A 27,846-nucleotide genomic window follows, 5' to 3' on the forward strand; every position below is an offset into this window, starting at 1 on the left:
AACTTAGTGAAATGAAGTCGCTCAATCGTGTCTGACTCTTTGCGACCCCGTGGACTGTATCCTACCAGGCTCCCCCATCCACGGGATTGTCCAGGCAAGAATACTGGAGTGGGTTGTCATTTCCTTCTCCAGGGGATCTTCCCGACCCAGGGATAGGACCTGGGTCTTTCACACTGCAGGCAGACGCTTTAACCTCTGAGTCACCAGGGAAGCCCATCTCATCAAGTTAACCCTACCACACTTACCCAACCTGGTAAGTCCTTACTAACTAGGGCAGCTCTTGTCACAGGGAATGTACATTCAATAATGTTTAATAAATGAATTCATGAATGAAAACGGTGAATATGAATTTTCCATTCTCAACTGCAGGGAAATGTTCACAGACTTGTCTTTGGTAGGACAGGAAGGCTACAAGAAGACAGTTATAGGATGCAAACCCAGGTCTTTGAAAATCACTTGAACTGTACAATGATAACAAAAATAAATGAATCATCTGTTTCCCATCTTTCAGGGATAAATTCTTATTTAAAGTTTACTGTCATAAACAAGAGGGACATTAAGTAACAAGACATTTGGGGAAGAAAAACTGTTATTTTCCAAGCTCTGTGCATATCACAGGCAAGGCCTGGATGCTGGCCAAGACACTGATAATCAAACAATCATATTCCCACAGGAAACTGGGAGAAGGGAGAAAATGTGCTTTAGAGTTAGCGTCCAAAGGGGATAGAATACATGTATTTTTTAAAGAGTATTTTTCCTTTCTTTTTGAAAAGTTACTGAGAAGGCTGATGCCGCACACATCCATTTAGTAACTAATGTCTTGCTAATGTGACATGTGGGATTTATTTTGTGTAAATAACAACTATATTTAAAATTCCTCATTATTATAGGTAAAATATGTATTTTAGCTTACAGAAAATCCAATTCTAACCAATTCAAGACAGTCATTTTCTGATGAAAGATGGGTTGATGCTTTGGTTCATTTCATCTATAATTTTCATTTTAAAAATCTGGAATCCAATTTCTATTTCTGGACAACATGAAGAAACATGGACTAGATCTGCCCTCCCACCTAAAACCAAGATAAACAAACAAAGCTCTAGACTGAATATATGAAACAATGGTTTTTAAGACACCAGACATAGGCAATGAGTAATAATAATCCCTGAGAGATGGAAAACAAATGAGGTAAATGCTACGCCCACTCACAACACTGACAGTTTTCAGACCACAATGCAGGGAGGGAGAATCCAGTCAGATTCTGACAGACTCCCTTAGTTGAGAGACGGAGCTGAGAATCCAGGGAGACTAAAGCAGTGACAGTTCAAAGGACAAACAGCTATAAAGAAATAATTTTGGAGACCTGTGGAGTAACCCTTGAGTCATCAGCGGAGCAGTGACTGACACAAGTGTGAGGATTAAAGAGAATACCTGCTGCTTACATAGGGCCAGGAATAGTGCCTGTTTCTTCCAGCCATAATGGAAAACCTCACAATGTACAGGACACTGGATATATCCAGGAAGACCCTGACCCAGTAGTACAGAATAATGACACCTGCAAATATTGTTCTAATTCTACTCCAACCTTACAGACAAGACCCCAAACTGATCATGCTATTTTCAAATAACTAAGGCACATTCCAGAAAAAAGTTGAAGAATACAAAAATATGCAACACCCAATAAGGTAAAATTCATAATGCTTGGCATCCAAGTGAAGATTAACAGGCATGCACAGAAGCAGGAAAATATGAACCATAATTAGGAGAAAAACCAATCAATTGAAACTGACCCAGTACTGACACAGATGTTACAATAAGCAGAGAAAAGTATTAAAAACCATGATTATAACTATATTCAGCATGTTCAAAAGAGACATAGAAGATACAAAAGACCCAAATTGCACTTCTAGAGAAAAAAAATCAGAAATGAATAAAACCCCTACATGAGATTTGTGAGAAATCTGACATTACAAAAGATGAGTAACCTTAAAGACATAGTAAAAAAGCTATGCAAAATTAAATATACAGAGAGGGACGTCTCTGGTGGTCTGATGATTAAGAATCTGCCTGCCAATGTAGGAAACATGGGTTTAATCCCTGGTTCAGGAGGATTCTACATGCTATGGAGCAATTAGGCCTTTGCATCACAACTAATGAGCCTGCATTCTAGAGCCTGTGAGCCGCAGCTACTGAGGCCTAAACACCTAGATCCTGTGTTCAACAATGGGAGGCCACTGCAAGAAAAAGCCTGTGCACCACAGTGAACAGCAACCCTGCTCGCCAAAACTAGAGAAAGCCTGCATGCAGCAACAAAGATCCAGCGCAACCAAAAACAAATAAATAAAATACACAGAGAAAACAGATAAAATTTTTCAAATTATTAAAAAAAAATAAAAAAGCATCAGTGAACAGTGAGACAACTTCAAGGGGTCAAATAATAAGTGTAATTAGAGTCTTGGAAGGTGGGGGACAAAAAATACATCTAAAGAAAAATGGTTATAAAATTTTCAAAATGACAAAAACTATAAATTTCCTGATCAAGGAAACTCAATGAGATTCAAGTGAAGAAACATGAAGAAAATGACACCAAGGCAAATCATAGTCAAACTGCTCACACTAGTGATAAAGAAAAAATCTTAAAAGCAGTCAAGAGAATAAAAAGACACATTAAGTATGGAGGAAGAAACATAAGGACGATAGCAGATTTCTTGTCAAAAACAATGCAAATCAAAAGGTAGTAGACCTAAAGCTTTAATTTATGGAAAGAAAATAAAACATGTCAATCTAGAATTCTATACTATTGAAAATATCTTTCAAAAATAACAGTGAAATATCACTTTAAAATCAAAAAAATTAATAATTAGTCACCAGCAGATCCATAATATAAGAAATGCTAAAAGAAGTCCTTCAGGCAGAATAAATATGACACCAGATAGAAAAATACAAAGAAAGAAATGAGGAGCACTAGAAATGGGAACTATGTGGATTAACATATAAGATTTTTTAAAACCTCTAAAAGATAACTGACCTTTATATGTGGGGGGGGGGGTGGTTATAACATTTAGATAAGTAAACTGTCTCACAATAATAACATACAGGCTGGGAGGAGAGAAACAAAATTATACTATGGCAAACAAAACAGTTACTGTAACTGTTCATAGCTTGAGACTGCTACCCTTGAGAAAGCCTGCTTGCAAGGCTGGTCCTTACCTGAAGTTTGGGAATGTGGATTTCAAGAGGATTCCCATGATTCCCAGAACTAAAAAGAATGGCTCACTGTGCCTAATTTGTTTGTACAAACAATACTGTTTATGTTGAATGTTTGCTTTTCTTCTGGGAGTCTGGAATTTTGGAATGTTTTAGGCAAGGAGGTCTATATGATCAGAACATAATAAAAATTTGGGGCACTGAATCTCTAATGAGCTCTCATGTTCACACATGTCACAACTTGCTGGAGAAATCACATGCATCCTGTGTGACTTTACTGGGAGAGAATACTTTGAAGCTTCTGCCTGGTTTCCTCTGGACTCTGCCCCATGCATCTTTTCCCTTTGCTGATTTTGCTTTGTATCATCTTACTGTAATAAAGCATAACTATGGGAATGACTATATGCTGTGGACTGTGAGTCCTTCTAGTCAATCAGTGAATCTGGGGGGAGGGCACCTCAGACACAAGTATTATGAATGTCCTGAAAAATTAATCAAGAGAGACCATATTTTGGCTCATAAAAAATTGTGAATAAATTTAAGGTCTTGACCAAACCACAACTAAATTAGGAATCAATAGCAGAAATATATCTGGAAATTCCTAAGAAATATCAATGAGTTGAAGAAAAAAATAAAAAAGCAAACCACAGTATTTTAAAAGTGAAAATACAAAATCTGTGAAATACAGCTAATGCATTACTAAATAAATGTATAGCATTAAAATGCCTATGATAGGATAGAAGAAAGGTCTATGTCAATGACCTCATCTTTTACCTCAGCAAATTAGAAAATAAAGAAAAAAAATCCCAAAGTAAGCAGAAGGAAACAATAAAAATTAGAGTGGAAATAAAATAGTAAACAGAAAAACAACAGAAAAAAATTAATGAAAATAAAAGATTACAATAAGCTTAATAAAACTGATAAGCTTCTAAGCAGACTAATAAGGAAAGAGAGAAGACATACAATACCAGTAAGAATAGAATAAAAAATGATGGGCAACATGACTAAAGATTAAAAGGGTAAGGGGATACTATGAACAACTTTACACCAATAAATTTCAACAGGTTATATAAAAGAGACACATTTCTTGAAAGACACAAACTAATGAAACCCACTAAAAAAGAAACACATAGCCTGAATAATGTATACCTAATAAACCAACTGAATTGACAGCTAAAATCTCCCCATAATGAAAACTCCAGACCCTAATGGCTTCATGAACAAATTCTACCAATAATTTAAGGAAGAAATAATATCTCTTTTACACAAACTCTTTATAAACCTAAAAAGGAGAGAATACTTTCTCATTACTATGATATTAAAGCCAAACAAAGATATTGCAAGAAAACGACAAACCAATATATCTCATGAACACAGATGTAAAAAACATATACAAAATTGTAGTAAATTGAGGCCAATATTTAAAAAAATACATCATGATCATGTGGATTTTACACTTGGAATTCAAAGCTGGCTTAATGTTTGAAAAATCAATGTACTTTATTACATTAACAAAGTAAAAAGATATCTTATATGATTATTTCCACATATATAGAGAAAAACCATTTGACAAAATCCAACACAAAATTCTTGATTAAAAAAAATAATCAAACAACTCTTAGCAAACTAACAAAAGTAGGGGAACAACTTCAATCCAATAAAGTGCATCTACTGAAAACCTAGAGTGAAAAACTGAATGTTGTCTCCCAAAGATCAGAATAAGGCAAGGATTTCTGCTCTCTTTGCTTCTATTCAACATTGTACTAGTTCTAGTCAGAGTAATAAGGCAAGAAAAAGAAAAAGGAAGAAATAAAACTATCTTTATTTGCAAACAATATTATTATCTATGTAGAAAAGCCTACAGAGTCTTATAAAAAACCCACGAAAAATAACAAGTGAGTTTAGCAAGGTTACAGGATACAGGAACAATATACAAAAATAAAAAATTAATAGTACTTTTATATAATTGTTCGTTAGCAATGGACAATTAGAAATCAGAACAAAAGCAATACTATTTTTAATAGCATAATACAAAATACTGAAAGATAAATATAACAAAATATTTTCAACATCTGTACAATGACAAAACATTTCTGAGAGAAGTTAAGGAAGATCTAAATGAATAGAGAGACATATTATGTTCATGGACTGGAACATTCAACCTTGGTAAAAAGTCAGTTTTCCCCAAACTGATCTACAGATCCAATGCAATCCCTGTCAAAATTCCTGCAGGCTTTCTGGGTAGAAATTTACAAGTTTCATATGGAAATACAAAGAACCTAGAAAAGCCCTGAAAATAAATAGTAACAGTGAAGGGTTAACAATCCCAATTTTAAGCTTTATTATAAAGTTATAGTAATCAAGAAGATGTGGTATTAACATCAAAATAGACAAAGATGAATAGAACAGAAGTAGTCTAGAAACAGATCCATACATATATGGATACTGATTTTTGACAGCACAAAGGTGCAAAAGGAATTCAGTAGAACAGTCTCTGCAACAAAGGACGTTAGAACAAATAGAAATCTATATGCCAAAAAGAAAAACCAAAAACTCTGATACATGCAATGCACCACATATAAAATTAACTCAAAATCAATCAATCACCTAAGCATAAAACTTAAAACTGTAAAATGTCTAGAAGAAAATATAGGAGAAAGTATTTGTGACTTCTGGTTTGCCAAAGAAATCTTAGATACACACCAGAACAATCCATCAAAGACAAAAATTCATAAGCTCAACTTCAAAAACTTCAGTTTCAAAAGATACTGTTAAGAGAATGGAAAAACAAGCCATAAACTGGGAAAACATATTTGCAAAGTGGTGGTGGTCGGTTTAGTTGCTAAGTCGTGTCCGACTCTTGTGACCCCATGGTCTGTAGCCTGCCAGGCTCCTCTGTCCATGGGATTCTCCAGGCAAGAATACGGAGTGGGTTGCCTTCTCCAGGCATTTCCTTCTCCAAGGGATCTTCTTGACCCAGGGACTGAACCCAGGTCTCCTGCACTGCAGGCAGATTCTTTACTCACTGAGCCACGAGGGAAGTGCACCTCTGATAAAGGACTAGCATCCAAATTACATAACAAACTCTCAAAACTAATAAGAAAAGAAACCACCCAATACAAAAGTAGACTAGATATCTGAATAGACACTTCACTAAAAAAGATATTTGATGGCCAGTAATCATACGAGAAGATTAACAATAAGCACGATATTGTACAGCAGATCCCTAGAAACTTTTTATCTTGCATGCCTCAAACTTCACATCCCCACTGAAAAGCAGCTCCCCATTTCCCATTCCCTGCAGGCCCTGGCCACCACCATCCGGCAATTAAGCATCTATACACAGCTGTTTCCCATCCCTAACACCCCAGTGTACTGCACTATGTACAATAAGCTACTGTATTGCTATTATTATAGTAAAGATTTTTATATTGTATTGTCTCTGGCATAAGATAGCACGGTGGTTAAGAGCACAGGCTCCAGAGTCTACCAGATATGAAATGAATCCTCACACTGCCAATGACTAGACATTGTAACTCTAAGCAAGTTAGAAACCTCCCAAAGTCCCAGTTTCTTTACTACTACCACTTGCATCAGAGTTATGAGGATTAAACAACATGTTTAAAACTCTTAGCACTGTGTCTGTAAAGAATAAGAACCCCAATAAATGTAAGCTATCATTTGTTATCTGTTTAAAAGTTTCCTATTCTCAGCATTTGTCTCAAGTGTTTTGGGAAGTCTATTGTATTCTATTAATGTGAGGATAAAAAAGGTAAAAGGCTTATTTTACTCTGGGAAATAATACTTTGAGTCTTTAAATAACTTGAATATTAAATTTCAGCTTTCAGACATTGGTCTTAGAACATTTGTTGAGAAAAACTTTGGAGTCATTACTGAGTGGAATTTTCAGGAAGGAAACAATGATCTTTGAAAAACAGTAAAAGAAACAGGGAAAATCCAACTCTCCCTAATGTTGCCACTTTTCACATGTTTCCTCACATTTAATACCTCAAAATGTAGGAAAAATATAAAAACAGTAAAGATTTTAAAATGTGAAACATCTGATAAAAAGTATATAACTATATCAACATTGCTTTTTGTTATTAGATTGTTGGTCTTGAAGGTGAGATTTTTACTGGGAAATCAGAATTGGCTAATTACTTTAAATTTAAGATTAAACATTTTTAGACTGAACACTCAGTGATGAAATAGCTATGACCCTACAAAGGAAATTCTCCAGTGCTATATTTTATTAGTATCTGGGGAAATTATTCCATAAAAAATATTTGATTACATACTGCAAGGTTGGAAGGCTTAAGATCATTTTACTGAATCAAAACTGTTTTACAAAGTGTTACCTAAATAAATTTCCTGGCATTATGGTAACTTTAATAAGATTTAGTCACCTTTGGAGAAAATAAATAGAAAGATTAACTGGGAAGCTATTCTTTAAATCTAATTTAGATCAAAACATAAAAACGGCTTAATGGTTATTTTTCTTTATTGCACTTAAGGCGTTTAAAAACATTTTCAGTGATTTATTTCTGCAGAAATGATTATCACAATTAGAATTCCTTTCATGTTACCCCACAGCCTTTCTTCAGTAGTGTGTTACTTAATGCAAGAGGCTGATCTATGCCTGATAAAAGACTAAATGGTTTATAGACTCTTCTCTCTCAAAGGTTAATTCTCTCTTTTCAGGTCTTTCTTGGGGAACTTTGGTGTATATTAGCCACTGTTCAGGCTTTCAAATTTTAAGATAAAACTTACCAACTAAAGCTGGTTTACATAAAAACCAGATCTGTGGGCCTGTCTGTAGCTACTTTAACAAGTAGTGATCCATTTTAAAAAATTACAGTTTGACTACTCCAAAAAGTACAAATCTGTTTCTAGCAGACATTCAAAGACATCCAGTTTGAGCACTGCATTTTCAAATTTTAGGGTACTATGCAAAAGAGCTGGCTAGGGGTGAGAGCATCAATTTATACACCAAAACTTACAACCTACTCGAATATTTATATATAGGCAGTTATGTGCATGCAACTTTATTGCTGGATTTTCAACTTACCTAAAAAGAAAGAAATTTAATCTTGTAAAAATAAAACAATGAACAATGAGACAGAAAAGACTGATGGAAATATCCCCTTGTAAATGTGAGAGCAAGCCAGGCAATGATGAAGATGACTAAGGAACCTCAGGGATGTGTGACTCAGTGGTTTAATGCAAGCTGATTAGCCTCAAGACATACATCTTAGTCATCTTTAGAAAGGATTCATTGTTTTGGAAAAGGAAGGGACTCACAAATGGCAAGAAGCCCTGATTGTATTTGATAAAAATTCAATTATTTGCTTTGACAAAGCCAAGTTAACTGTGGCAGGGTCAATTTCACATCGTTCTGCCAGTGAGTCAAGACTATCACTTGCATATATGCCCCCCAACCTAGTATTTATTAAAGCTGCTATTACCTAAATCCAATGCTTGTGAATGGCCATTTATGTAATGGGATTTAGTAAAAGTCCTAAGGAAACCAACACGTATCGAGAAATGAAATTTTAATAAGGAACATATAATCTCTTTAAGCAGAACAGCGTGATTATGATTTCACATCAGGCAGGTTCCAGCATCTTATCATTTATAATCTGTTATTAATTTACCCCAAGTAGCTACCCACCATTCAAAGTCATTATGCTATGGTATGCTCTGCGTATTTTGATGCCCCTGGTTCTATTTATATATTCCGTCATAAGATTTACAACATTTATGCATAAAAACCAACACCCTCTTCTTTCCTTTTACTGGATAGCAAACTTAGTTTCTGTCTTTCTCTGGGTAAAAAGAGATTCCATTAGGATGGTCAGAAAGAGTGAGAAGTTTCAGGTCTAGCACGAAACTCCACATTTACACAGTGTGATTAAATTAAAAGTGAACCCTCAAAACAATTTTTAAGACTTGAGTTAAACACTTGAAGGTTTCAAATTAGTATCTGTTTAGGACATTCAGGCTTTGGGCCCCAAAAGGCACTTGCAGTAGGTTAGTCAGCTGCATACTCTGCACTGGGACACAATCTACTGTAACTCTTTTGTCATTAGAGTTCAAGCTCTAGGATGGTTGCCAGCTAGGAAGCTACTAACTTGCTGAACTAAGACTCTGACCAGTGCACTCATGTGACCTCCTTCTCATTGTTGGGCTGGGTCTCTGGAAACATAAATTTTGCTAGAACAGTTGTTCAAAACAGCTGTCATGAGAGGTGAAGGAAAAAAAAGCTTCTTTTTTTTTTTTTCACTAATGAAGCAAATGTTAATACTAATGCCCAACTTGAAGATCCAAACTATAGCTCGTGGATTATCCCAGCAACTTTTGCTTCAAGCAGTCAAAAGACTATTATTATGTTCAAACAACTGCAGTTATTATTAAGGTAACTGCTAAATGAACTATGCCTCTACTATTAAACTATGTCCATGAATAACTTCTAACCAACTCTCAAACTACACTTTTCCATATTTCTGCAAACAGGCTGTGTGATCCTTAAAGGCATAAAACTAACTGTGAATTACAATGGTATCCTCTAAATTCGTTTTTCTTAAAGTGTGATCTTGGAACCCCTGGGGCTTCTCAAGACGCTTTTAGGGGTCCACAAAGGCAAAACTATTTTCATAATACTAAGAGGTTATTTGCCTTTTCCTACTCTCATTCTCTCACAAGGGTAGGGTGGAATTTTTCAGAGCTTACATGATGTTAACACACAATGGGTCTACTATTAAAAAAAAAAAAGATAGCAGGTATTTTAACAATTTCTCAGTTTTAATCTCTAATGTGGTAAATATCAATTGATATAACTCACATGACACAAACTTTGTAGAGTCCTCAATAATTGAAGGGTGTAAAGAGTTCCTGGGACCAAAAAGTTTGTGAATCACTGCTCTAAACAAACTAGTATGGGACTGCCTGTATGAACTGTCCAATGCTTGCCACCTCTTCATATATTCAAAGGATTTTATTTCAGATAATCTCTATACTTGAAATCTGTCCATAAATTTAATACCTACTGGATATACTACATTGTACATGACCATTAACTATCTTCTGTGAAGATTCAGGTTCATTAAAAACCAGAACTGTGATTTAAAAACTATCTAACAGGACTTGTTTGAGTTACACTTTAAAATATAGAAAGATGTATCTCTAATGTAGAAAGATATATCTTAACGTACACTAAAGAAGATTTTCAATAACTTTATTACTTTTGGGGGGTAAAGCTGCTTTACTTCAATCATAACCAGAGTTAGGGGAAGATATAAAACTGAAATACAACTGCAATTTGTATGTTCCTTTAAATAAAATTAGAAAATGTGATGTGACATATTTTTTTTAAAATTATGCCAGGAAAACAATATGATTCTGTTTCTATAATAAAATGTAATGCTTTAGATGTAACAATCACAAATTATAAAGGCTTGCCAAACAGGTCTACAGAAACACAAGGAAGTCTGTCTCTGTTTGCTTTCCTTTCTTAATGTCTAAGCTACGAAGTTCATTTGTAAACAGTAATCAAGATAACATGTTTTTGAGGGAAGGCTATTGTCTAGGGCCTCAAAGTTCTAAATTAACATAAACTAATTTTAGAAGACAAAATACTCCTTAGTAAACACTCATCTCATGGATTAATGCACTCATCTGGATGGCATGTTCCAACCTTTGACTGCTAAAATGCGAAAGAAAAGACAACTTTAAGGAACTGAAACACTAACATCATAATACCATAGCATCTTCATCAATGGATGTCTCGCTGATCCTGTCAACTACACCAACTGTCTCGCTGTATCTCACTGTGTACACTGTTCACTGAGCCCAGGGTAGGCAAGGTGGGAGCAGGGAAGCTGAAAGAAAACTCAAGGAGTCCTAGGAACTGCAGACACGTTTATTCTCTCCTGAGTGGCACGGCAGCTGGAGCGGCAGACAGTGCTGTATTCTCTCCTCTTGTGGTTGACCCAGCGGACACAGCCTTAATGCAGCCTCACCACCAGAATGTAGTCGCAAAGACTTTTTCAGGTGGAGCTTATATTTGCTTACAGAACATAAGTAGCCTGTGGTCAAGTGAGTACCTTGTGATGTGCATGTGCGGTGCTATAAGTGATCTTAGCTGTTACGTAATCATCATTTACAAAATGTGGGGCGAAAGCAAGAGGGTGTGGGGCAAGGGAGACTGACCACGCCATCTTGGCTGATTTGCTCTTTCCCTACAATGGACAAACTCCATCTTTAAGTATGAATGTAAACAATAAGTTGAAACTCTATCTGCAAGGGACAGGATATTAGTTTTGTGAGGAATGCATTATTCAGGTGGAGAGCTTCCTAAAGACTTAGGTATGCTTTGGAAAAAATCTTTGGATTCACTTTAGGCTGAAGCTCAGTGAAATGGAAAAGATTTTTATTGTATTCTTTACACAGCTGATATCTATGTGTAAACATCAAACTCACCAGAGTGTATTTGTCAAAGATCTTACTAAATCTTTGGATACTAAAAGCAGACATGTGCCATCAAGTATCAGTGGAGCCCAACACGCTGCTGCTAAGTCACTTCAGTCATGTCTGACTCTGTGCAACCCCAGAGACGGCAGCCCACCAGGCTCCCCTGTCCCTGGGATCCTCCAGGCAAGAACACTGGAGTGGGTTGCCATTTCCTTCTCCAATGCATGAAAGTGAAAAGTGAAAGTGAAGTCGCTCAGTCATGTCCGACTCTTAGCGACTCCGTGGACTGCAGGTTCCTCTGTCCATGGGATTTTCCAGGAAAGAGTACTGGAGTGGGGTGCCATTGCCTTCTCCAGTCCAACATGAAGAGGTCTCAAAAACACACAGCTGAACCATCTGTAAAACAGATAGCTAGTGGGAAGCTGCTCTATAGCACAGAGAACTCAGCTCAGTGCTCTTGATGACCTAGAGGAGTGGGATGGGGGGGCGGGGAAGGCAGTAGGGAGGCTCGGGAGGGAGGGTATGTATGTATATGTACAGCTGACGCACTCTGTTTCACAGCAGAAACTAACACAATGCTGTAAAACAATTATCCTCCAATTAAAAAATTTTTAAAGTACACTATCAAAAAATACACAGCTGTATTATACAAAAAATACACATCATTAATTTTGTTTTTGATGTAGTGTCAAATCCATTATTTAATAACTAGCAAAGCAGAAAATATTATCAACAATATCAGTATGTTTTTCAGAATGTGATGCCAGGTTATGCCAATGTGGCAGATTTTCATTCAAATCTGAAGGTCTAGATAAGATTAACAGTTGTAGCCAATCTTCTTTATTACAGCCATGCATTTCGGCCTTGGCACAAATAATTTATTTGCTCTTTGACTAAATTTATTCAGGCTTTGGACATAATCTACCAGCATTAAAATAGTACTTGACATAATTCCACTTTCTGGGATAAGCAACTAGTATGTGGCTAACTGAAGAAATGATGAAAAGCAAGATGGACAGGATTGGGAACTAAAACCATGTTGATGACAGGTATGGTAACTGTAGCAACACAACCAATTACTTCACGCTTATAGTTGCCCAGCCATCAATGAAAAACCATCAGTATGACGACTTCCAGAATGGACAATAGGCATGTGTTTTTTGAGTCCCTTCTTGTGTGAACTATGCATATGGTGCTACACAGATTACAGCAGGGTATGGGACAGGGGTGAGGAGAACAGAGCAAAGATGAAGACAGTCTGAAGATAAAATAAGCTGCACCTGATGTAGTAGAGCTACGGATTACTAGAAACGAGAAAAAGCGAGACCATTTGTTAAGACTATCACAGACTGGTTCATTTGTGTAAACAAGAGGCACAAGCAGAGATGCCAATAACAGGCTTCTCAACTAGACTGTGGTTTTAACAAAATGAAAGTCTTCAAAAGGATCAGGTGCCTGACTGCAGAAGCACAAAGAGCATAAAGAAACAGGTATCTGAGCGGGAAAGGATAAATTGTTTACATGCTGCCAGAACAGGACTAGAGGCACTAAAACTCTAAGAAAATAAAAGCATTTTATTTAACTAGAAATGGCCACTAGACTGTAAATGAGATGCATTCTTTAATCAAACACATAATTATCAGCATCAAGTTCACCTGAAATAGGGTGAGGGCTGAAATTGATCAATAATTACTTCTAAAATCCAAGACCTTAAAAGACTTTCCCCCATCAACACCAGCCCTTTCCACTTGTTTTCTTTCAGAATTTCAAGGAATCAATGTTTCCAACTGTTGGTAATCCCACTGCCTTTCTAGGATGAGTACAACGTATGTGTTCCTCTTTCTCTCTAGATACAGCAGAAGTGAACTGGTGACACGCCCACATCTTAAGGGAGGCTTACATAAGTGTGAAAGTTGGAACTAAAGGAACTTTTTGCCTACTGCGCATTTCCATTTTCCCCTGGGTACCCCCATGCAATGCCCTCTGTGGTTCTAACCTCTTAAATCCTGTTGCGTGCGAGCACCGGCCATGCTCTGTCTTGGCATTCGAAGAGAAGTTCTCAAAGGTGTATGTCTCTGTTCATCCAGGTAAGCGAGGTCCTCCAAGTGGGCAGAGCTTGTGGCTGATAAGACATAAGAGCTTAGTCAGAAGACAGAAGTTTAGAAAACTTTCAGTTAGTCTGTATCTCCAAACTTTGGAATGAGAATAGACACTTTACCGAGAATTTGCTCAACTCAAAGTCCCCAACAATGTCTGAAACACGGGCCGGAGAAACATGTCAAGAGTTGTCCGAAGTTCCTTTTTCACTATCAAATGCCTTAGTTTATGAAGAATACTTGCAACAGGCTGGCAAACACATTACCTGACAGCACAGATGATTAGTGTTTGCTTCTTTTGGGTCACAAACCCATTTGTGTAAACACCATCAGTGGAGAAATCTGTTCCAAATTATATTAAGTTGTAAAAGGATCATGAAACTCTATCTTTGACATTTTCCCTTCATGGTAAAGAATGAAATACGAAAACACTGAAAATAATTTTTATGTGTGTATGTGTATGTATATAACGGAAAGGTGGACACCTGGCACAATGAACAGAGAACTGCACATACTGGGCTGGCCAAAAAAGTTCATTCAGGTTTTTTTCCCCCCCCCAATAGGATGTTATGGAAATGCTAGCATTTAGGGAACTGCCAATGTCCCTGAATTCCAAAAAACATTTGTTGCTCTCTGAAGATAATAAAGTGATAATGGCGTCCCACTGCATCTGTAAATCTTTTAACCTCTAACCTAGCCACAAAAGAGAGAAAATGGTAGAAGAGAGTGGGAATGTATTGCCACTGCTATACACTGAGAGCTGCTGGGTCCACTCACAATGAAGAGAAAAGTGAAGAAATCAAGAATCAGGAAGTAAAAAAAAAGAATCAGGAAGTGCTGGAGACAAAAAAGTTTTTAACAACAACAAAAAAAACTTCTGTCAGAAAATGGTTGTTTAGGACTTCCCTGGTGGTCCAGTGGTTAAGAATTTGCCTGCCAATGCAGGGGACGTGGGTTCACTCCCTGGTCTGGGAAGATCCCACACGCCATGGAGCAACTAAGTCCGTGCACCACAACTATTGAGCCTGTGCTCTAGAGCCTGGGAGCTGCAACTGAAGCCTTTGTGCCCCAGAATTCATGTTGAGCAACAAGAGAAGCCCCTGCTCACCACAGCCCATGTAGCAACAAAGACCCAGCACAGCCTAAATAAATAAAATTGTAAAAAACATATGTTTTAAAAAAACTGTTAATTCAATCTGTTGCCAACTATGTAGGGTGTGCTGGGGGTTAGTTCAGTAATTCCACGACAATGATTTACTGAGAGCCTTCTACGTGCCAGGTTTTGTTCTCACTGACTTTGTTGCCAGTCTACCTCTGTGACTGTTTTATATAGAGTGGGTGAGAGGAAGCACACTGAGATCCCTCTTGACCGCTGAGTTCCAATGAAGCATTGTCCACATCCCCAAGCAAGGTTAGGACACAAACAACAATAAAGTGGGTTATGAAAAGTGGCACAGAGAAAGCTACAAAGTGTTCCATGAACTGAAAAAAAGAAAAGATGGAGAAAATCAAAGAGAGGGAGAGGAAGAGAGAAAAGAATGCAAAAATAAGTGCAAGAGACATTTATCCCCTTTACTCTTCAATTACTGTAACTGTTTTATTTACCTGGATCTACTAGAAACTCAGACAAAAGGAATTTATCTAAATTACACATATAGTTTTTAAAAAGAAATAAAAGTCTCTGAAAGTCAGCCCAAGGAACTTGAATCAAAAGGGAAGACAAATGCTACATAACATACCAGAGGGAGGAAGAGGATATCAGAAGAATAAAAAACAATCTTGATTTATGCATTCTGAAAACCAAACTATCCAGAATAGATAACTATCTGATCTCTTATTTAAAAATACCATGGACAATGACACCACCCCAACTGGGGTACTAACACACTAAAATGATTTGACATGTTTTAATAAAAAGAGAATGTATATTTCATTGATAGTAGGCAGAATAATAGAAACACAGAACACGAAGTATAGCAAAAAGTTTTGTTAAAAACATAAAATCTCTTCTTTTTATACATTATATCCATCTATGAATCTTTTAAACTACAGGAGATCTATACATGGAGTACTGATTCAAACTAAGTAACAGTTACATAATCCATTTTAATTACTTTGTATTAAAAAAAATCTCTTGGCATAGCTTTCGTTTTATATGTTCAATTTCTTAAATTCAGTGATGAGTTATTGGCAGCTTTTGTAAAATATAAATGTTTAGTGTGAACTTAACAAGTTTTATTAAACCAAGCTTTACCTCAGTAATTCCTAGAAAATAAATATCAGTTGTTCTATTGTTTTTTTCTCACAAAACAAAAAATGAGCACATTTTTCAATTCAGACAGAAGACATTAGAAGAAAAAGAAAAAATACTGTAATCACTGAACTGAATAACAGTTCATTCTTTACAAGTCCAAATACTTACAGGCAAACTGAACTAAGGAAAAGCAGAGATATTCAATATTAAGCACAATAACTCTCAAGTCCTGATTCAGGGCTGAGATCTGAAACCAATGGGAAACTTGTTTTAATATGGACTGCAACTAAGTTATGGTTACCCAAATCTATTAAGGAAATCAGTCCTGAATATTCACTGGAAGGACTGATGTTGAAGCTGAAACTCCAATACTTTGGCCACCTCATCCGAACAGCTGACTCATCTGAAAAGACTATGATGCTGGGAAAGATTGAAGGCAGGAGGTGAAGAGAATGACAGAGGATGAGATGGTTGGATGGCATCACCGACTCAATGGACATGAGTTTGAATAAACTCTGGGAGTTGGTGATGGACAGAGAGGCCTGGCGTGCTGCAGTCCATGGGGTTGCAAAGAGTTGGACACAACTGAGAGACTGAACTGAACTGACTGAAGTCTATTAAAACATTCAATGCTTTTCTTATTTTAGCAATTAATATCTTTTTTTTTTTGCTGGCCTCTGAATCCATCACTATTTGATCAAATAACTCAAAATAATTTCTTTACTTTTTTCCTTACTAAATTATTCTCCTTAGTCTTATTTTGTTTCTTTCTGCTAAATCATCTTCAAAATTCTTGTCCTTCAAATACAGTATTTAGAGGCATGTGAGACAAATATTGGGAAGATCAGCCAGGAGACTGTGTGCTGGTAGCCTTTGTTTCACCAACTGTACAGACCTGTATTCTTCAGCACAGTCACATGAATCTTTTCCATTTGCAAGCCACTTTCTGAGAAAAAGTCTCTGTCATACATTGTCAAATATCTCACTTATCATCAGAACTTGCTCAGGCTACCCTTTTTCTGCTTCCTTGACAGCTGCCTTAGTCAGAATGAACTGCTTGTCCCTTTCAGCAATCACATACATATATGGCTAATTAGAACTTGTGTTATTCAGCTTATTGTTTACATGTCTGTCTTCTCTTACTAGATTATAGTGAGTTCCTGAGGATAAAAAGGCAATGTCTGATTCATCTTTGATAACTCCATTTCTAAATTCAGAGCCCTGCAATAATGTTCCATACAGAACTAAATTCCAGGCTAGTCCTACTCAGAGTTAGAGATCTGTCTGGCTCTGTCCTCACCTCCCTCACCGTTCTGCTTAATGTTGAGCAGACATCACCATGCTAACATGCTTGGCTCCAATGACGTTCATACTATCTTCCTTCAGATACTGCTGACCTTTTACTGTTTTCTAGAACATGTATCATTTTCTATTGTACTATATAAATTATTTGTTTATGTTTATTTTACTTTCCCTGGTGAGAATGCAAGTTCCATGAAGGTGAGAGTCTTTGTTTTGTTTATTGATAATTCTCAAGCACTTTGAAGAGTGCCTGGCATATATAAGTGCTAGTCTAATGACTAAATGATTGTGTTTAACAGACACATTTGTGTTTTGGCTATATTTAAACAATCAATGAATAACAAATTTGGCTTTGTCTCTCTGGGTTATCTGAAAGCTAAGGATGAAAGAGGTTGGCAGCAACAGTATCTTGCACATCATCATTCTAAATGAACACTGGTGATAGATCTATTGGGGACATACATAGTCCCACTTCATAGTGCCACTTTTACTGTGAAATTGTCCTGGCGATTTCTTTTGAGATAATTTTGTCAAATTAAATTAGTACTATAATATGTAATGAACAAATACAGATACAAATATAAGATAGTTTTTTTTTGGTTTTAACTGAAGGGATAATTGCTTTACAATGTTGTGTTGGTTTCTGCTGCATAACAGTGTGAATCAGCTGTAAGTATACACGTTCCCTCCCTCTTGAGCCTCCCTCAAACCCCCTCCTCCCACCACCCCATCCCTCCAGGTTGTCAGAGGGCATGGAGCTAAACTCCCTGTGTTATTCAGCAGCTTCCCATTAGCTATCTATATTACACATGGTAGTGTATATATGTCGATGCTTAAAAAAAAAGATAATTAGCTGAAGTGAATTGACAAAAGAAGAAAAACAAATCAACAATAAAAAATTTTATGTGCAAAGAAAATATTTTTAAAAAGTAAGCCCATAAAACTATGTCACTAAAAGGAAGGCCTTGTTTTCAGAGAAGGAAGAGGGAAGTGGAAAAGGGAGTATATATTTTCCTGGGATTTCATCAGATTGGAACAGCTGACTCACCGACAGAACAATTAAGTGACATACTTCTTGAATTTAATACACAGTGGGCAGGAAAAAAAATCCAGCAGACAACATTTGGTACAAGACATTCTAGAGGCAACTCTCTATTATAGGGTTTGGAATCAGTTTAAATCGTTTCTTCTTATATCAGTTGCCACTTATACAAACGGACTTTAGTAGCGTAACTGCCGTTCTGGCTGACCTTAGCAGGGAGCCTGGAACGATACTTTATGTCTGCTACAGCCTGGGCAAGACGCCACTCTGCTGTCCCAACACCATTGACTCATAAAGCCAACATTCTGACTCTGGAAAAGCCCATTTCTGATTTCTTTCTTTTTGTAAAAATCTTTATTACAGTTTCTGATTGAAAACGAAAGTGTTAGTCACTCAGTTGTTTCCGACTCTGCGACCCCATGAACTGCAGCCTGCCAGACTCCTCTCTCCATGGAATTCTCCAGGTATGAATACTGGAGTGGGTAACCATTCTTTTCTCAAGGGGGTCTTCCCGACCCAGGGATTGAACCCTAATCTCCTGTGTTACAGACGGATTCTCTATCATCTGAGCCACCAGTTTCTGACTGGATTCATTTAAATTCCCCAGATTCCCATTTTGCATTTACCTGATTTTTAAGATCCTTTCCTTAGGAAAATGTGCAGCTCCAAACATTAAGATGTTGATGGTGAGAGTTTATATTTTAACTGACTTCTGTTGTTGGATGTTTCCATGATACTCTTTTATTTTCACACAAAGCACTGAGGACAGCTGTTGTAAGTGAACATTTCCTGCTTCCCATATCCCTCCAATTCATTGCCAATCTCATTTTAAGACATCAAGGATGACCACAGACAGCCTACTCTGATAATTTCTGCCATGCAACCACAAATCCACGAGAGTTCTTTACCTCCTTCCGACACAACAGGCTTAAAAATAAATGTTAATAGCAATTTATATTTTGAAAACGCTAAAAGACAGTTTTTATTTTTTCCTATTTTAGAATTTTAATTTAAAGTTGCATAAATATCTAAATTTATATTCAGAAAACAGAGTTGCTCCAGGAAAAATCCAAGCCTTAATGCTAGACTGTCAAAACTCACCTTTTATCACTTCATTATTCAAGTTAAAAGTTTTTGTTTTCACTAAATAGTACTATCAATAGTACTATTTTCATATGTGGCATATGAAACTTTCAATTGGTACATTAACTTTAAACTTCACTTGTTTAAGAATCTTTATGTTTCTATAGCTAAGTCTAATTGACCAATATATTTATTTAATCAGACCTATTTTAGTAATTAATAAAAAGGACATGATTGCTCAAAAAATTTTATTACCTATATTTCTTCAATTTATGTTGTAGTGAGTTGAAAATCTCCAAAATTATTTTTTTTTAAATCACCATAAACATTAAAATTTTTTTTTATTGTGTCATCAAGGACATTCTTAAAGTGGTTTATCCATCTTTTTCTTTTTAAAACTGTGAGTGGCTATGGTTTTTGTTTTTAAAATATTTTTTACTTAAAAAAATGTGGGATCTTAGTTTCCCTCCCAGGGATTAAACCTGTGTCCCCTGCATTGAAGTGCGGAGTTGTAATCGTCTGACTCCAGGAAAGTCCCACCACAAGCATTTTATACATGCTGACTCTATTCCCTGCAAATAAAAGTGTTATAAAAGCCACAAATCCTTTCCAAGTCTTTTCAAATTCAAGAATCTTACGAATAACAGTTTTATTCTTTAGAGTTCAATCCTGCATTAGCCTCAAATAATTCCTTGACAATTTCCTGGTCCTGACAGATGTGGTCCTACAGAGATGGCATAAAGCTCAGGCTAAAGAGGATGTTTCGCTTCCTGAAGCGAGAAGTCTATAACACAGCAAGGACCAATCAAACAATTAATCCCCCAGGTTTTTTTTATTTACCTAGTTATTTATTTGGCTTCAGTGGCTCTTATTTGCAGCACAAGGGGTCTTTTGTTGCAGCGAGCAGGCTTCTCTCTAGTTGTGGCTCACGGGCTCCCGACTCAAGAGCGCTCAGGCTCAGTACTTGCCTGCCGCATGTGGGATCTTAGTTTCCCGACCAAGGATTGAACCTATGTCCCCTTCATTGGAAGGTGAATTCTTAACCCCTGGGCCACCAAGGAAGTCCCCACCAGGTTTTTTTTAAGTGATGCAAATGGTATTTTCATATCATTATTCATTATTAATTAATCTCTAAAATAAATAATTACATCAGTCATACTGAGATAAAGTTTAAAAAAACAATGGAAATTTAAAAGTTGGGTTTAAAAAAAGTCTTTTATTATTGGCATTCATCACCCCCATCCCATTCATATGCTTAGAACAATTTAGTAAGTATAATATACTAACATTTCCCCCTATTTCAAGGTCATCTCGTATTTGAAATCCTCAATTATTCCTGTTCACCAAGGAGACTTGAGCATCTGATCTTCCACCACTTTGGGGAGCCGCCTCTGTGTACATGTTAGAAAGTGGAGGGAAACATGTGTCTGCTTTGTGCGCTTCGTTATGGACTGCAGCCTGCCAGGCTCCTCCGTCCATGGGACTTTTCAGGCAAGAGGACTGGAGTGGGTTGCCATTTCCTCCTCCAGGGGATCTCCCGACCCAGGGATCGAACCTGCGTGTCCTGCATTGCAGGGAGATTCTTTACCCACTGGGCCACTGGGAAAGTCCAAAACATGTATATCTAGAGCTAAAATGAGAAGAGAGGACCCTCCTGAGCTAAGAAAATATACTTCAAAAACCGATTTAGAGATCTAATCACATAAACTACTGGAAACTGTGATTTATCAAATATTTACACATATCACATGGTTAGCAGGTAGAAGCAAATTTGTCTTTCTACATTCTGGAAACACTTTAAATGTATAACCTATTAAGTTTTGAAAATAACTGAGAAGTCTGGTTTATCCTCCTCCCTCTGTGTGAGGATGTGAAATCATGGTTTCCAGATAGAGAAAACAACCCAACACAAACTACTTCTGACCTGTGATTTGCCTTGTAGGTTACTAGTGGTCAGTTTGTATTACATTCAACACTGACAAGAAATAACTCTCTAATGAAGTATCTTGTTCAACACAGTAAATGTTACTCTGACAGTATAAACCGTATTCTAATCCTAATCCCAGGACAGAGCTATTGAAGAAGCATGATTAGTACTGCTTAAGAACCGGAAAATCTCTGCTAGCCAGAAAAGCCAGTGTTACGAGATGACCATTGTGATAGATGAAAACATAATAATTAAGGTTTATAGGAATAACAATTTAGACTAATATTATCCCTTTTATTTATGTTTTAACATTGGGGAGGGGAGAAGGAAACGAAGATAGGAGAGAGCATTTAAGTATGTAAGTAAATAATTTTCAATATTCAAATTAAAATAAACCTCAATAACAAAGAAAAGTCACTGTTATGATACCTGATATAAACAGTTTCCTTTCTATTAAAATGATAAAAAAAATGGCACCAAAAGCATGGTCCACAGAAAAAAATCAGATAAACTGATGTCATCAAAATTTTTGTGTTTCAGATAAAAGGGTAAAAAAGATGTGGTATACACACACAATGGACTATCACTCAGCCATAAAAGAGAATGGAATAAAGCCACTGCAGCAGCAATGAGAGGACCTAGAGATGATCATAATAGTGAAGTCAGAGAAAGACAAACACCACATGCTACCACTTACATGTGGAATCTAAAAAGTGATACAAATGAACTTATTTGCAAAACAGAAATAGGCTTACAGATATCAAAACAAACTTATGGTTACCACAGAGAAAAAGGGGGAGGGAAACATTTGAAACTTGGGATAAACAGATACACGCTATTATATAAAAAATAGATAACCAATAAGGACCCACTGTATAGCACAGGGGACTATATTAAGTATCTTGTAATAATCTATGATGGAAAAGAATCTGAAAAAGAATGCATACAAATATATATGTATAACTGAAATACTTTTACTGTACACCAGAAACACTGTAAATCAACTATACTTCAAAAAAGGAATAAAAATTTCAAAAGTTTTATGTTTCAAAATATACCAATAAGAAAACAAAATGATAAGCAACAGACTGGGTGAAAATATTTTGCAAACATATCTCTGATAAAGATTTGTATACAGAATATACAACAAATTCTTACAACTCAATAATAGGGAGGCAGATGACCCATTAAAAAATAGGTATTTCATCAAAGAAGACATATGAATAGCTAAAAAGCACACAAAATAAGCTCACCATCATTAGTCACTAGGAAAATGTAAATTAAACCCACAACAAGACAGCATTTCACGTCTGCTAGAATGATCATAATAAGAGGTAAGACAGTAACAAATGGCAGAGAGGAGGTACAGAAACAGGAACCCTCAGACACTGTGGGTGGTGCAGACACTTTGGAAAACACTTTGGCAGTTTCTTTAAAAGTTAAACATAAATTTACCCTATGATCGAGCAATTCCAATCCTAGATATCTATTCAAGAGAAATGAAAACATGTATCTACTCAAAGACTTGCATAAGAATGTTCATAGCAGCAGTATTCAGAATAGCTAAAAAATGAAAAAAAAAAAAAAAACCAAAACCCACAACAACAAAAAACACCTCAATGTCCATCAACTGGGGATGGACAGATAAAATGAGCTATAAGTATACAATGGAATACTATTTGCAATAAAAAGAAACAAACTTCTGATAGCTTTAAGTAAATCATCCACTTGTTGAAATTATCTGAATATTTTTAATCAGCACTAAAAAATAGGTATTTTTTCAAGGATCTAGTTATGTCACCTAGGACTGCTATTTCTAAACCAAAGACAAGGGAAAACCCTTTTAGAAAGACAAGAATCTAAACATATACTTTATATATATTTAGGTTGCAGTATAGTTTATAAAGTACATAAATCTTACATGTTTAGCTCAATAAATTTTTATTGTGTATACACCAAGGCAACCACCATTCAGATCAATATAGAGAAGGCTTCTTTAATTGATATTCCCACCACAGGTAATCACTACTTTAGTTTTTCACCACAGAAGTGCCATGGCTTTGGCTGTTTTTCTGAACTTTATATAAATATATGTACTTCATACAGTATGCACTCTCCATGATGTTGTCTGCAGTGGTAGTACATTCTTCTTTGTTGTACACCATTCATCCAGTCTGTTGATGGACATGTGTGCAACTTTTTGTAAAACCTGAAGTTAGTATTGGGTTTCCCTGGTGGCTCAGTGGTATAGAATCTGCCTGCCTTTGCAGCAGACATGGGTTTGATCCCTGGGTCAGGAAGATCCCCTGGAAAAGGAAATAGCAACTGACTCCAGTATTGCTTTCCTGGAAATCCCATGGACAGAGGAGCCTGGTAGGCTACAGTCTACCAGGTCGCAAAAGAGTCAGACACGACTTAGCGACTAAACAACAACCAATGTTAGTATTTGCCTTGGGTAAAATAATGAATCTAAACAGACATGTATGCTCAAGAAGGGAAATAATTTATAGTCTCTTCAGTAAACTCAAAAGAGAACAAAAGAAGCTTATACTTCTGTTTCCTATGAAATGCTCAGTGCCCTTCTCAACAGAGCCAGAATTCTCTTAGGAGTCACTGCAGCTTATTTAAGAAGTAAATTGGGATGCACCATGAAGGCTGGTAACTATAGTTTCCATTTTTATGTAAGTAAGGATCTAAATGCTTCTCTTTCGGATACACTGGATTTACCTAGCAATTTCTCGTAAGTTATAGTATTCTAGGATTCTAAAATGACATCATGGCTGGGAATCATCATATTCAAAAGAACCTAGGAGAGAAAATTTTGTCATTATATAGAAGTGAATACTCTTTGAGAAATGAGAAATGAGTATTAACACCTTCCACAGTCACTGATGTTCTGGATGAACCATTCTCCTCATAATCACATCTGATGACAGATGCTGATGGTCTCCCAGAGGATGGAACTAAGAGTATTGGCTTAGAAAAGGTTCAGAAGGGAGATGGGGAAGTCAAGAAGTATCACACTATCATCTGCATAACATAAATAATTTCATCTGGAAAATAGGAGCTCTTGCCTACAATAAGGATTTTATTATCTTGTGTCAGTGAGATAAACCTATCTAGGCACTCATCAGGTAACTAAGAGAGACAAATATAACTTTGACTTTGTAGCCTGGACCAGGTCCGGATATGATGGTTCATTTTGATAATGTCAGAGTGCCCGACTGTTCTGCAGAAGTCTTGGTCTCAATTATTAGACAGCAACTTAGCTGGATTAAAATGATCCCTTGATGTAGTTCCGAACAGCTGCTAAAGAATAATGGCTTCATATTCCAGCCACTTATTTTCTGTATCACCCCCTTATGACTGAGATTGCTAGCGGTGTCTTGAATTATTCTCAGGCAATGTAGGTACCTGGCGATTCTACTATGATAATATAGCCAGAGTACTACGAAAATACCTAGCTATTTGAACGGGGAAGTTAATTCTTGCTGCCTGCCTGCCACACTCTCAAACTATAGGTGATGATTTCTGGTAATCTAAATTCTACTGAAATATGCTTCAATTTAATAATGTTTTTTATTTTTTGGCTGCACTGCACAGCTTGTGGAATCTTAGTTCCCCAACCAGGGATCACACTTGGGCTTTGGCAGTGAAAGTGTGAAATTCTAACCACTGGACCCCAGGGAATTCCCACATAATATTTTTAACACCAAAGTTTTTAAAACCTAAAATCTCAAACTGAAATCCTTCAAGAGACTTCTGATGTGAGAAAAGACTGAAGAGTCTGACAATATACTTTATAGGTTCTCTTTTAGATTTTGGGTGCTAAATCACTTCAGTTATATCCAACTCTGCAACCCTATGGGGAGAAGCCCTCTGGGCTCCTCTGTCCATGGGATTCTCCAGACAAGAACACTGGAGTGGGTTGCCATGCCCTTCTCCAGGGGATCTTCCAGACCCAGGGATCAAATCTGCATCTCTTATGTCTCCTGCATTGGCAAGCGGGTTCTTTACCATAGCACCACCTGGGAACCCCCTTTTTGATTTTATGCATGTTTTTATTTTATAACTGTATTTTGGAAGCAGAACTAAAATGTCACTTAAGGAACACGAACCTTTCCCCAGATTCAAAAAGATATACACAAGTATATTACCCAAACACAAAATAATAGCTTAGTTGAAGAAAATAAACAGAAAATTTAAATATTGTAAGAGCAGAATTAATCTTCATTTCAGTACATATGCCAGTAAAATGGTGATTTAAAAAAATAAACTTACCTGCTACTGAGTTTGGTCGTGGCATAAGATAAAGAGGAATAGACTGTACTGACTGTGATAGAACGGTTTCCAAATTCCTCTCTGGTATCTTATTCAGACTGTAGGTGGATGCCGTCATGTTTTCATCTACTCGATACAAACAGGAATCCATGCTGGATTTTTGAGACTGCCAAGGCTTTAGGTTTCCTCCAGATCCTAATTCTTTACTGCTTTCCCCAACATATTTTGTGCGTTCCATGTTTTCAGAATAGCTTGTCAAGGTAGCTGAAAAAGAGTAAAATGAAAACCGAGAGATTAATCTGTTTATAATTACCCAAATGCATGACTAGATTATAAAAATATTAGTAACACTATTTTTAAGAAGTTGCGATGATCATTTCATCTCCAACATGAAATTTATTTATTTTTAATTAAAAAAATTTATTTGGCTGAACTGGGTCTTAAGTTTCGGCATGCAGGATCATTAGTTGCTGCCTGTGGTATCTCTAGTAGTGGCATTCAAACTCTTAGTTGAGGCATGTGGGATCTAGTTTCCCTGACCAGGGATCAAGCCAGGGTCCCCTGCATTGGGAGCTCAAAGTCTTAGCCACTGAATCACCAGGGAAGTCTTTCCATCATGAAATTAAATAATTGAAACCAAAATATAACTTTCTTTTACATAGATTCCAATATATTTACTTTAACAACTCTTATTTGAATGAATTAAAGAAATTCATACATCAGTGCTATAGTACTTACAACTAGGGCCTATCAATGGTAAAAATTTCAGGATTCCATCAAAAGGGAATTTACATACTTTGTGGATCGCTGGACAGTGTCAGAGATATCAAAAAGGTCTTTATACTCTTTTTATCTTGTATTTTTCCTCACTTAAATTATTTCCTGGCCATTTACATGTAACATAGAATTAGAATATATAAACAGTCCTTAAGTAGAACCTAATACAGGAGAAAGAATCTGTTTAAATAAGGAAACACTACACAGTCTTCTTGAACAACTACCCTCTCCTCCATTCTAATTAAAAATTCATTTAATATATTCAGACTTTCAATCATAAATAGCCCAATGGATCACAACCTTTCTGCCACCAAAAACAATGTTACACCTTCTCCAATGAGATTTTATGGATTCTACAGCATATTTTATAGTCTCTGAATATGTTCAGTGATAGTATATAGTGTATATTTATATTGTGTTTATGTGTCTGTGAGTATTCTTTTTAAACAGATGCATGTTTCTTATCCTAATTTATGGAAACTGTCTCATTTAAAATATATTTCAACATTTTCTTTCAGAAAAATCTGACTGAAGTATAATTTCGTTTGGGATAAAGATGTTGTGATTCATCTGACTTTGTATTCTGAGCTAGAAGCTTGGAGTTCACACAGCTGCCAGGGTCAGTATACTGAAAGATGGTGCACGCAAACTTCTGTTTCCCAAAAGACTCATCCACAAGGAAAGTGTCTGTTATTTAACCCTTTGTCTTTCACGTCTGGTTTTTTTTTTTTTTTTTTTTTTTTTGGTGGAATGTCCCAGCAGAAGTTTTTATCCTTAGGGCCCAAATCAAGAGCTGGCTAAGGTTCACTTGTATCTGTGTGGTCTTACCCTGGTATATATTCCAGAAATAGAGCCCTTTTTCCCAGATAAACCATGAGCACATTCGGTAGGTTCCAAACACTGAAACACTACACTTTTTAAAGGTCTGAGAAGGTAGTAATTGGTTTCACTATTTTCAATATTTCAAATAATTTATAAGAAATAATATGTTTACTGGTGACCAGCTAACTAAAATGTCAAGATTCTATAAACTTAGCTGCAGTTACATCAGGGGTGATAACACTAGTTATCTACATGTTGAACAGAAATTTTGGCATATATATATATATATATATATATATACACACACACATACATACATACACACACATATGTATATATACACATAATATGATACCACTTCTCAGGTGGCTCAATGGTTAAGAATCTGCCCGCCAACAGGAGATGCAGGAGACAAGGGTTTGATTCCTGTGTCAGGAAGATCCCCTGGAGAAGAGAATGGGTACCCACTCCAGTATTCTTGTCTGGAGAATTCCATGGACAGTGGAGCCTGGAGGGCTATATAGTCCATAGAGTCACAAAGAGTTGGACAAGACTGAGTAATTCAAAAACAACAACAACATGATAC

At 36.4% G+C, this 27,846-nt stretch overlaps 1 protein-coding gene across 8 annotated transcripts in view; it reads right to left on the reverse strand.

Moving 5' to 3' along the window:
• The window catches only part of TANC2 (tetratricopeptide repeat, ankyrin repeat and coiled-coil containing 2), a 361,529-nt gene that overhangs the window by 103,597 nt on the left and 230,086 nt on the right, over positions 1 to 27,846 (reverse strand). For all 8 annotated transcript variants that reach the window (XM_070479550.1, XM_070479549.1, XM_070479548.1 and 5 more), the window contains 2 exons: positions 25,662 to 25,925; positions 13,673 to 13,798 (listed from right to left, as the gene is read on the reverse strand). In XM_070479550.1, coding sequence (XP_070335651.1) covers positions 13,673 to 13,798; positions 25,662 to 25,925 — 390 coding nt within the window. The remainder of the gene's footprint in view (positions 1 to 13,672; positions 13,799 to 25,661; positions 25,926 to 27,846) is intronic.

Source organism: Odocoileus virginianus, chromosome 17 (genome assembly GCF_023699985.2).
Source record: "Odocoileus virginianus isolate 20LAN1187 ecotype Illinois chromosome 17, Ovbor_1.2, whole genome shotgun sequence".
In the NCBI taxonomy this organism is placed as follows: domain Eukaryota; kingdom Metazoa; phylum Chordata; class Mammalia; order Artiodactyla; family Cervidae; genus Odocoileus; species Odocoileus virginianus.